Here is a 12,804-nt window from a genome sequence, read left to right on the forward strand (position 1 = left end):
CACCAAGACCCCGAACAGTAAGAAGACTTTGACTGCATATATTTGAAAAATGTTATATGAGACACAATGTGAATGAATACACAAGGACAAATGATGTAAATTTGAAATCCATTCCAGCAGCCCAAATGACAAATTATTATTCTATGCTTACAGTAATGAATAAGGTTTAAGGCCCGTTCACACCAAGCACGATAACGATAAAGATATAGTTCTAAAAATCGTTCTCAATATTAAAGAATAGCAGAGTGCACACCACAGCTATAACGATAAAGGCACAGAGAAACGATATAGTTGGAATCACTTTCAGAATGATTTTTTTCCAGCTGATGAAGGATAAAAACATTGACAGCCAATCAGAATCAATCCTGCTATAAATGAGCTTGAGAATTTAAAGCGACAGATGAGCATGCGCTTAGAAGAAACAGACGTTATCGTCCGCTGGTGTGTGCGCTAATACAGTTATCTTTATAGGTATCCTTCTCGGTGTGAACGGGGCTTAAGGTAAGAACATAATTTTTAACACTGAACAAATGCATGTTAATAATTTTGTTCACAAGTTTTACCTGTCTATATCTCAGTCTTCCAGTCTTTGGTGACAAATGCTGGATCTGCTTCCATCCAATCAACAACCAGTGAATAGAACAGTCCCCATCCTACTTTACTCTTATGTACATCACAATATGGAAGAAATGATCTGTTGCTTGCTACTTCTGTTTTGACACGATTTTAATGTTGCATGGTAGTTGCTTTTACCTGGTTTCGGTGGTCCAAGCTCTTTTAGATGGTTGAACAAGTACCCTACCAGCTGGCTGGGCTGGTTAGGTTTGGTAGACCAACTTGGACCAGCAATAAAGCAGTGTTAAAATACAAGTTTGATCTTATATTGACTTGGTACTTCAGCAGGGTTGTGAAAAAGATTAATTGCATTAAATATGATGTCTTTTTGTGACGCACGCAATTTCCGCACTAAAAAGACTGGCATTGACCTAGACGTGATGATGTTAAAAAAAAAAGAGAGAGATGTTATAGACACAGTAAATAATAAATGAAATGTTTTAGACACATTTGTGGGAAAGTTGATTTGAAATCACAGTGGAGTGATAAAGCAGAAAAATAGAAATAGCGGAGATAGATAGAGAGAGATTCATTCGATTTATGCCTTCCTTTCTGTGTCTCACATCTCCTGCAGAGGCGATCAATGAGATATGTGTGAAAGCCTTGAAAAGATGCCTTTCTGGGAGCCCTTTTGCCTTCCTTCTCTGAGAATGCTTTTTTCCCTCTCGCTTCTGCCTGCCTTCTTTGACTCACACGAAACAAAACGACCAGTTACAGAAGCACCACTGTGTGAGTTTAAGCCGCCAAACACCACCCGGAGATCCTTCTGAGCTCGATGATGCTAGATTAGCTGGAACAAGTATATCAGTAGGACACAAAAAGAACACAGAGGGGTAAGTGAGAGAGGACGCAGGAGGGGCCCGGCCCTCTTGTTATGCTAAGAGTGTTCCGAACGGTCCCGCTTGGTTCAAGTTAATTACGACCAACATTTAAATAAGAGCACTTGTCTTGAGGACGGTGGTTGGCTGCGGGAGAGACAGACCTCGCACTAATTGTGTTTGTGTTTCCAGCTCCTCCCATCATCTCCAGCCCTCTCTCAGTATGAGCTCCTGCGGGACACGCTGTGTGAGCCGCAGCCCAATGAGAGGCTTTGGAAAATCACTGCCTGATACGGATCTGGAAGGGTCCAAATCCTGGTCATAATACTGTTACTGGTTGCTTCTGGCTTTTCTTCTCCTGCAAGATAGATGGACTTTCATTGAACGGCATCTGACTGCTGAAATAACAGTCCACCTGTATGCTCTCTTTCAAATGCTCACACGCTTTCTCTGGTACATATGCACACTTTAGTTTGATTTCATGTCTTTGAGCAATGAAAGTAAGACTCCAAAGCTGTGAAAGAATCAGTTATGGAATCAGTAAACTGTGTATATTTGTGTTCTATGCATTTGTCTGAGAATATCCATTGTACATTTATTTTTTGTTGGCTCACTGGAGGGTGTGTTTTGTTTTTCACTGATGGGTAATGTAGTGTTTTTATGCACATAGAGCTGTGATGTAGTGGACAGAGGTAAAAACAGGCCAGATTAAGAGGTTCAGTATGTTAAGTATATACAGTATGTTATCATTAAAAAGATTGCGTTCGGTTTGGTAAGACTTATGCTTATCACTTATGCTTACCAAGGATGCATTTATTTGATCAAATATAAAATAAAACCGTAATATTGTGAAATATTATTACAGTAATTTAATTATCATAATAAGCAGTAACTTTAATATAAATTTAATATACTTTAAAATGTCATTTAGTCTTGTCATGACAAAGTTGAATTTTTAACAGCCATTATTCTAGTGTCACATGATCCATCAGAAATCACCTTAATATGCTTGATTTTGTGCAAATAAACATTTCCTAAAATTATTAATTATCGGATTCTTTGCTGAATAGAAATTTCAAAAGAACAGCCTTTATTTGAAATAGAAATCTTTAGTAACAGAGTACAGTCTTAACTGTCACATTATGATCAATTTAAAGGGGTCCTATTATGCTTTTTCACTTTTTGAATTTTAGTCAGTGTGTAGTGTGTATGTTTGGGCATAAAAACATCTACAAAGTTACAAATCTCAAAGTCCACTCCAAAGGGAGATATTTCGTTTTTTAAAAATCCCTTTTCAAGAACTACAACGAACGGCTCATTTGGACTACAAAGTTGTTTTCCTGTATTTGTGATATTACAAATTGGTCCATTAGAACATCATTAAAATATATCCCGCCTACGGAAATTCGAATGATTGGCGGGTGGGGAGAACGCTTGGTCAGAGTCTCTTTAAGACATAGTCTTTGGCTTAGTTGAGCACTGCACGTTTCAAAATCGAAACCCGGTGCGGGTGTTTTTATTTCACTGTATTTCTGCAGGAAACCGACTGTCTTCAGAAAATTTTGGATGTCATTTTCATTTCATCTTGCATGTAATGTCTGATAAAGCAGCGTTTGTGAGCGGAGCGCTGCTTGTGTACAGCATTACCGGCCGGGGAAACCTCGATCTCTCCCGCTCCAACAGCGCCTCTTGCTGGCAGAGAGTTAATTTGCATATATATGCCGCCACAAATAGTGCAACTCTGTGGGACTATGGTTTAAATAAATTCAACTGTATAACAGTTTCACTGCAATTCATGTTATAATGTTAGAATTAAAGAACAATAAACAGAATACATATTACCGTTGCACTTATCTGTACATAGTAAATGCAGTTATTTTTAAGCTGTTGTTGACATCCTATTTAAAACGTGATTTAGCCAAAAAAAAAGAAAAGAAAGAAAACAACAACAATAACGTTACCACTTTAATATGTTTTGCAATATTCGTGCGTGCAAAGGTTCTGCGCGATCCTCTTGTTTAATATTCTCGGGGTCTGAATTGATATGGCAATATTGACGAACTTGCTGTTTTGGCAAGGGACCGAAACACTGTCTAAGCTGTTCGCCAATCACAACGCACTGGGACAGCTAACCAATCACAACACATTTCATTTTTCGAAAGTCGGGCCTTCATCCAGGGGCGGACTTAACCAATAGGCGAGGTAAGCGGCTGCTTAGGGCCCTGGGGAATCAGGGGGCCCCGTCTGATATTCGCGAAACATATTTGGCAAATGCGCTAGTATGTATTTGTGTTATGGCGAGTGTCAAATGTTCACTCACCACTCAAAACGGCGTGTTTTTGTCAGGTGTGGAGTTCTGCAAGCTTGTGAATCCTCTCATTATAACAATGTGTAGATAAGATGTAAATAAGAGATTCATTGTGCAGAGAGCTTATTAACGGAACGTCATGAGATCGCGATGAACTGAAGTGAGTGACAGCTTTTAGTGATTATAGACCAGGGTTCCTCAAATCTGCAGAGTTTAGCTCCAACCCTGATCAAACTCACCTGTCTGTGATTTTCTAATGATCCTGAAGACACTGATTAGCATGCTCAGGTGTGTTTGATTAAGGTTACAGCTAAACTCTGCAGGAAAGTGGATCTCGAGGTCCAGATTTGAGGAGCCCTGTTATAGACGGAGCGCTGTTTGCGCGCATTCTACGCTGTTATGACTGTCTCAGAACACTTACATTTACATTTATGCATTTAGCAGACGCTTTTATCCAAAGCGACTTACAAGTATATTTAGGCTACACATTTTTTTTTTAATCAGTATTTGTGTTCCCTGGGAATCGAACCCACAACCTTTTGCGCTGCTAACGCAATGCTCTACCACTGAGCCACAGGAGCACTATATTATATTCGCCTCAGTAAAGAAATTGTGTTTCAAGTCATAATTTTATTTGTCGATGTTTCAAAATGACTCTTGTGTGCTTTTCCTAGGCGTGCCAGCGCGAAGAATAAATGCAAATGAACTATAAAAAACTCGTATAAATGCACGAATGCAATGACTGGAGATTTCCGCTTAATAGATTACATTTTCGATTTGTTTCTCAGCAAACCCTATCATTTGCCTTAAGAACACTTGGAATATGGAACGAGTTGCATGGGATAATTTTTATGACATTTTAATCCTTTTTGGAAAAAGATTGAAGAAGTTTACAATTCAAAGTGCAAGCATTTTTTTTATTTTTTTTTTATTAATATAATGTCTTTTGTTATCTGGAAAAAAAATGAGGTAGCTTAATATGGCTTTAGAACAGCATCAGGTTGACTAATTATGTAGGCTACTTAAGTTGTGAAGGGGTAATAGTTACAATAAATAATAGCTATAGTTATAATGAGAGAGAGCTAGCGAGCAAAATAAGGGTTACGTGTAAAAGGGCATTATAGTTATTTTGTTGGGGTCCCGTACCTGAAATTTGCTTAGGGCCCCAAAATCACTATGTCCGCCCCTGCCTTCATCAAACCCGGAACTAATCGAGCCGTTTGTGCCAGGCTGGGGAGAGAGGTATTGTAATAATGTAAATTATGTGAAAAATAATGCGATTTTCGAACCACAAAGCATGAGAGAATGTTCTAGTACACCCCCAAAACAAAATCAAGACTTTGTAAAAGAGCATTATAGGGCCCCTTTAATGCATACTTTGGCTATGTTCACACTTGGCGTCTTTTTTGAAGCCTCCGGCGTCTGTTTTACATTATAATCAAAAGAGTCCTGAGCACTTTTTTAAAACGCCACCGCCGGCTTTTTTTTCTGCAGCTCAGAGCGTCTTTTCAAGTTGAAAAAAGTTCAACTTTTCTGAAAAAAAAAAAAAAAACGCCCTACGTCAAGTGCCTTTTTGACAGCTGACCAATGACAAGCGAGTGGCGAGTCGTTTCCATAACAAGAAAAAGGAGAAGATAGCCGGTAGATTGATCGCACTAGTTTCGGAGCATACGGAGTTGAATGAAACCGTGCATCATCCAACCGGAGCTTCTGGACTAAACTGTTTGAAGCACCATTCAATTTTCTTCCCCGTATAATGTCGCGCTCCCACAAACGTCGTTGTGAACCTACATACCCTCCCCGTTAACATCAAAAACCGACATTTCTGCAGCGCACAGCTCTACCGTTGCAGCAGTTGTTATAGCAACAAAAGACGCCCTCAGCTCCTATTTGTAACCAAAACGCTGCCAGCTTTTTATTTTACTAAAAAAGCGCTCGTCAACTTTTTCTAGTCAAAAAATGACGCCAAGTGTAAAGACGTGTGAATTTCTTTTGCTGACCCCACATTTTTTAACAGTAGTGTATTCTCTAAAAGCAGTCCATTAAGCTTGATGTAATTGGCATTGAAGATTTATATTGTATGCCTGAACATACATTTAACAGGAATTTTCAAAGACCATATTTCACAGTGTTGTCATTCTTACTGCAGCATCAGATGAACATTGTTCTTCTGAGTATGTGAATAGATCAGAGCACATCAGATCTTGGATCTTGTATCATTAATTGTCTGGACCAGCACTGTGTGTACTCACTTTGTTTTGGGAAGTTGAGGAAAAGAAAAGTTCTAGTATGACATGGTGTGAGATTGAAAGGCTCAAATAAAACATTTTTGTCCTACTTCATTGCTTTTGTAAACTGTGCTTTCTGTGAGGGTGTGCATATTGTTCTTTTTAAGTGTTCAAATGGTGGTATTTTGAATTGCATTTACATGGGTGACCTTAATTGGCCGCTGTCGCCTCTGGCTTGCTCAGTTGGGGACACTTAATTTCTAGCGATTATCGTCGATTTGATTGCACAGATACTATTTAAACTAAACTGAGCTAGACAATGACATCTGAATTCAATAATGAAATGCCTTTAACTGAAAATTGAGTGTTTAATCTTGTACATTACTGACACTCTATCCATTTGATACTGTTAAGTGCTTTGACACAATCTGTATTGTTAAAAGCGCTATATAAATAAAGGTGACTTGACTTAATATGTGTATGAAGGGTTAAAGTAATCTGTCGTTCTTTGTCTCTTTTGCCTTCAGCAATGGCAGATTTTCATGTGCAGCCATGCTCAGTGCGTGCAGAGCTGGGAGGTGTTGGGCGATTTCAGTGCCAAATCCATGGCCTGCCTGAGCCAGTCATCAGCTGGGAAAGAGACGGGCAACCCGTGGATACCTCTGATGACAGGTACTACCATAAATGCATATGCTTACACACAATGACATTTAAAGGGATGTACTCAGTATTATTTGCACATACATGTCTCCCTCTCACTATAGGCCTGTCTATGTCTGTCTTTTCTGTGCAGGTTTACTCTGTTGCCCACGGGTGTGCTGCAGATAACGGGTGTTTGCCCTGAGGACAGTGGGATGTACTGCTGTGTTGCGCACAACAGTGCGGGAGTCAAACACAGCGCAGGAGCGCAGCTCACAGTCTCAGGTATGCTCAAAAATTCTTCTCTGCTTTCTTGAGTCTTTCCACATCATTTTCTTTCTGTGACTCGCTTTACCTTTTTCTTCCTGAAGGCTCCCAGTCATCTGTTTACAAAGAACCCATGATCCTAGTGGGCCCTGAAAACCTCACTCTCACAGTTCACCAGACCGCCATCTTGGAGTGTGTTGCCACGGGTTATCCTCGCCCAATCGTTTCGTGGAGTAGACTGGGTGAGACTCATTTTAGTTTCTTGCTAAATTGCCTCGAGTAGCGCTCAGAGCAAAACCCAGCACAGCTCTGACAGGAATGCTGCAGAGAGCTTTAATATGCTCTCCACTGCACACTGACTATAAAACACCCAATCAACTGAAAAATAGAAAAGGGAAAAATCTCCTCCAGCAAGGTAACGTAACATGATGGAGGACAGAGATGAGAAGAAATGAGCCGATGGAGCTATATCAAAAAACGTTCTCTTAAAAAGGTCCTAAATTATTTACATATCCTAAATTATTTAATAATCTTATTTTTCTCCCTAAAGTCCACTTATGGTATTAGTTAAGGTGTCTTGTTTATTAATTTAATTAGAATTAAAGGCGTACAGTAGTTGCGTTCTTTGGTGGAACATAAAATAAATGTTTTTCATTCAATTATGTTCTTTAGGAATTGATATGGTCAAAAACACATTTCAGAATCAGTGGCATAGCAAGTCAGCCCCGGGCTCATATGCAAAAAACATTTGTATGGGCCACCCCAAACTTTATAAGCTATTGTGGGCTCCAACAATCCTTATTGTTGTCTTTTCTGCAGTAAATAACATTGCATGAATATTCACAAGCTGTTTTATTGATGGTATAAATGATTGGAAATAATATTTAATGTTCATTAGCCTATTTGTAGCTTTCCTATAGCTCAAATTGTAGAGCATGGCGCTAGCAATGTTAAGATCATGGGTTCGATTCCCAAGGAAAGCAAGAGCTGATAAAATGTAGAAACTGTCACTTGAATGCAATATAAGTCGCTTTGGATAAAAGTGTCTGCTAAATGCATAAATGTAAAATGCATAAATGTTGTAGCGCGCTGGCATGTTTGCAGCATGTTTTGTAGCGTGTTTGCTTTTAAAGGGATAGTTCACCCAAAAATGAATATGCTGTCATTAATTACTCACCCTCATGTCGTTCCAAACCCGTAAGACCTCTGTTCATCTTTGGAACACAAATTAAGATATTTTTGTTTGAATCTGAGAGCTCTCAGACCCTCCCACAGACAGCAAGGGTCCTTACATGATCAAGTTCCAGAAAAGTACCAAGATGATCGATAAAATAGTCCATGTGACATCAGTCTGTCATCAGTCAACTGTAAAGCCACGAGAATACTTTTTGCGCAAAGAAAACAAAAATAACGATTTTATTCCACATATTCATCTCTACTGTTTCTCTTGTGGACGTGCGTTCACGACAGTATATGACACAAGCGCTGATCCAGATCCAGCGTGATGACGTTGAACACAAGGAAGAACAGCTTGCGACCCCAAGAGGGTCTAGCTGCAGACATAGGGGCGAGTGGAACTCCACTCAAGAGCGGAAATACGTCACCTCCACGAGCGACGCGTCCGCCATGTTGGTCTGGGCAAACTTTTAAAACTTCATCTTTTTCATTTATTTTGTTAAAGCTTTCGTTTTGTAATATTTATTAATTGCTATATAATCATATATAAATGGTGCTTTGCATATAGTCACCTCTTTGAAAGCAATGTTGATATTTTCTGTACTTTTATCTTTGGTATTTTTACCTTGGCATTAATAATAATAATAATAATAATAAACTAAGCTTTTACAGTTTATGACACGACAGCGCTGTCTTTTATTTATTTTTTTCCCCGCAATTTGCACTACAGACATTAAAACATAGCAGTAGGTTTAAAATACACATTTTGAGGGCCTCTGCCTTTTGTTCATGTTTGTTTTTTAACTAAACATATTTCAACTACCGATGTAACATTCCATACATTTTAGAAAGTAAACACTATGTTTGTGATATTTAGCAGTGAACATTAAATGAAACATTATTTGTATTTTAAGCTAAATAACAACATATACAAATCAACCACAGTAAAATAATGAATAATTTCCACAATTTAAGTTTTAATTGTTTGAGAAAAAATAAACAGAAAACATCTTGCACTATATTGAAAACACATGAACTGCAAGTAACCGTAATTGTTACAGTAAAGACTCATTGCGTGCGCTCACATACACACACTTCACTCTTTGTCTGTACCAAGACCTCCATCGTCCATAAAGCAATCCCAGCTACAGTAGCCAGGGTGGTCATCTGAGGAGTAAAACCCCAAAAGCACTCCCCGTTGTCCATTCCCCTGGTAGCCAGCCCCACAGTCTTTATAGGATAAAAATATTCCATCATGTTTATTCATCCTTTTATGCGTAATTTCACCCAAGCCCTGTGCGTTCTGCTTTCACTGCACGTTAGGACAGCGTCAGTTCGCCATTGTAGCGATGATAAAATAAAATTACTTGAGTTAAAGTTTGAAGAACTCACAGCGACGCCATCTTGATTAATTCAAGTGGAGGTGACGTATTTCCTGTTCGACAGTGGAGCTCCACTCGCCCACGGTCTGCAGCCAGACCCCTCTCCTTGCGACAGGAGCTGGGGGCGGGGTTACAGTGACCAACAAGATGACAAAAACTTTACAATACCGCCATATTTGAAATAGCAGCTAAACACGTTGGATTTGCCGTTTAGAGCAATTGGCCATTGTTGGGAGCGACAGTAAAGCAGACAAATGCTTTCGGATCGCTCTCGCGGTGCTTTAGTGTGTTGTGTGGCGCCGGATGCACCTCGAACAAGCCTGTGTGTTTGGCGCTGCCGCAGCCGCGCTAGTGAAACGAAACATGAAACGTATTGTGACGTGAGACATGGCTCTATATTGGCTCTCTAGCCTGTGGAAAAGCAAACAGTTCTTAAAGGGCTCGCCACTCAAACAAACTAATAACCGGTGTTGTGCCCATTTTCGACTCCCTGCCAAATTATTACCCCCCTCGTTGAAATCGCTACCTGATTGTCTAATCCTAACCCCACCCCTAATCCTAACCCCTCCCCCCACACCTAACCCTAAACCTACGAATACTAGGGGGGGTAATAATCTGGCAGGGGTCAGAACTGGGCACAACACCGGCAATAGCACTGGCTCTGAACTAGCACCTGGTTCCTGCTGGTGGAAAGGGAGTATCAGATTCAAACAAAAATATCTTAATTTGTGTTCCGAAGATGAACGGAGGTCTTACGGGGTTGGAACGACATGAGGGTGAGTAATTAATGACAGAATTTTTACTATATTTTACTATACTGCCATATTTGCTATAAAGCAAACACACTCTTGGCACAGCGGGCCAAAATGAAGAAAGAAAGAAAGAAAAAGAGAAAAGAAAAAATACTCTCTACTCACGTCTTTCTTTTGGCAAATTCATTCACAATGTCCTTGTTATTTAATTTATGGCTTTGTGTAGTCTCAATGGAAGGAATCATTACTTTCGATAATCTTTCAATAAAAGAGAATCAAAATGAAAGAAAGAGAATTTTCAACTAGCTACCTACCAACCTCACAAAGGGTGTTTTTATTTTTATTTTTTTTAATTAACTATTATTTCATTTTACCATGACAATGCAGTGCTTGCATGTTGTTTTAGAAAAAGATGCATTTCTACCACAGTCCTTCTGGAATTTGCCGCTGACTCTTAGACAGTGTTACGTGAGGTATAATCCATTTTGGTTATATTAAATGGGCATTCTTTGGTCTGATTAACCTATTACTTGTTCCAAAGCAAAAGTTCTAAGGCATATTTATTGTGTCCAAGAATTAAGAATATGTTCGTTTTAATTAAAAGGTCCCCCTCGGTGGTCCCCCAATCTGCACGGGCCCATATGCACGTCGTGCATACCCTGCATACCCATATGCTATGCCCCTGTTCAGAATATATTATTTTATGTTCAGCAGAGGAAAGAAAGTCATACAGGTGTGGAATGGCATGTGGGGAATAAATGATGAGAGAATTTATTTATGGGTAAAAAAAAATGTCTTGGTGGAGACTGGGAGAGTATATTCTGTTAGAGCAATGGTTTTCAAACTTTTTTTTAAGAGCCACACAATTTTTTTTTTTTTTAATTGACATGGATGGATGGATGGAAGATAGATAGATAGATAGATAGATAGATAGATAGATAGGTAGATTAGAAATATTAGAATGGAAGCTTAAATAAGTTTGAATGGCTTAGAAATAGTACACATACTTTCACACAGATTCGACCGCAATTTCAAAAAGAAGTGGCTATTTCTGTTTTTGAAGCAATTGATGGCAAAATTTTGGAAGAAATGGTACAGCACCTTAAATTGTCAACCTGCTATCTTGACACACTTCCATAATTCCGAAATTCATAGGTAAGATTATTGAAAAGGTAGTTTTTAGTCAGCTGAACAACTACTTAAACTCAAATGGATACCTGGACAATTTTCAATCTGGTTTCCGAGCGCATCACAGCACAGAGACAGCACTCATTAAGATAATAAATTATATTTGCTTTAATTCTGATTCTGGTAAAATATCAGTGCTGGTACTACTAGATCTTAGTGCTGCATTTGACACCGTTGATCATAACATACTTCTAGAGAGACTGGAAAACTGGGTCGGGCTTTCTGGAATGGTACTCGAATGGTTCAGGTCATACTTAGAAGGGAGAGGTTATTATGTGAGTATAGGAGAGCATCAGTCTAAGTGGACGTCCATGACATGTGGAGTCCCACAAGGCTCAATTCTTGCACCGCTCTTGTTTAGCCTGTATATTTTCCCACTAAGTCAAATAATGAGAAAGAACCAAATTGCCTATCAAAGCTATGCTGATGATACCCAGATTTACCTAGCCTGACTCCCTCTGCCAATGCATTGATGAAATTAACAGTTAAATTTCTTCAGTTAAACAAGGAGAAAACTGAAGTCATTGTATTTGGAAACAAAGATGAAGTTCTCAAGGTGAATGCATACCTTGACTCTAGGGGTCAAACAACTAAAAATCAAGTCAAAAATCTTGGGGTGATTCTGGAGACAGACCTTAGTTTTAGCAGTCATGTCAAAGCAGTAACTAAATCAGCATACTATCATCTCAAAAACATTGCAAGAATTAGATGTTTTGTTTCCAGTCAAGACTTGGAGAAACTTGTTCATGCCTTTATCACCAGCAGGGTGGACCATTGTAATGGTCTCCTCACCGGCCTTCCAAAGAAGATCATTAGACAGCTGCAGCTCATCCAGAACGCTGCTGCCAGGATTCTGACTAGAACCAGAAAATCTGAGCATAATCACACCAGTCCTCAGGTCCTTACACTGGCTTCAAGTTACATTTAGGATTGATTTTAAAGTACTTTTACTCATTTATAAATGACTCAATGGCCTAGCACCTAAATACATTGCAGATATGCTCACTGAATATAAATCTAACAGACCACTCAGATCATTAGGATCGAGGCAGTTAAAAATACCAAGGGTTCACACAAAACAAGGGGAGTCCGCTTTTAGCTATTCTCTTCTGGAAGCTGGTTCCAACTGCGGGTGGCCGAGTTCTCTTCCAGAAGAGATCAGATGTGCTAAAACATTAGCCACATTTAAATCCAGACTCAAAACTCCTCTGTTTAGCTGTGCATTTGTTGAATGAGCACTGTGCTACGTCCGAACTAATTGCACTGTATTTTATGTATAATCATTTTCTATTCTTAACTGTTTTAAATTCATTTTAAATCAATTTTTATATAATTTCCTTGTTTTTATGATTATTTTTTAATTCCTTGTTTTTATTGTTGATTATTTTTTTTAATGACTATTTCACTTCCTTTTATGTAAAGCACTTTGAA

The 12,804-nt window shown here is 39.0% G+C and overlaps 1 protein-coding gene across 2 annotated transcripts in view; it reads left to right on the forward strand.

The window, feature by feature from the left end:
* Positions 1-12,804, forward strand: part of igdcc3 (immunoglobulin superfamily, DCC subclass, member 3) — an 84,741-nt gene that overhangs the window by 45,107 nt on the left and 26,830 nt on the right. For both annotated transcript variants that reach the window (XM_058780910.1, XM_058780911.1), the window contains exons 3-5: positions 6,497-6,641; positions 6,763-6,893; positions 6,980-7,117. In XM_058780910.1, coding sequence (XP_058636893.1) covers positions 6,497-6,641; positions 6,763-6,893; positions 6,980-7,117 — 414 coding nt within the window. The remainder of the gene's footprint in view (positions 1-6,496; positions 6,642-6,762; positions 6,894-6,979; positions 7,118-12,804) is intronic.

The sequence above is a fragment of the Onychostoma macrolepis genome, chromosome 07 (genome assembly GCF_012432095.1).
Source record: "Onychostoma macrolepis isolate SWU-2019 chromosome 07, ASM1243209v1, whole genome shotgun sequence".
NCBI classification, from domain to species: Eukaryota; Metazoa; Chordata; class Actinopteri; order Cypriniformes; family Cyprinidae; genus Onychostoma; species Onychostoma macrolepis.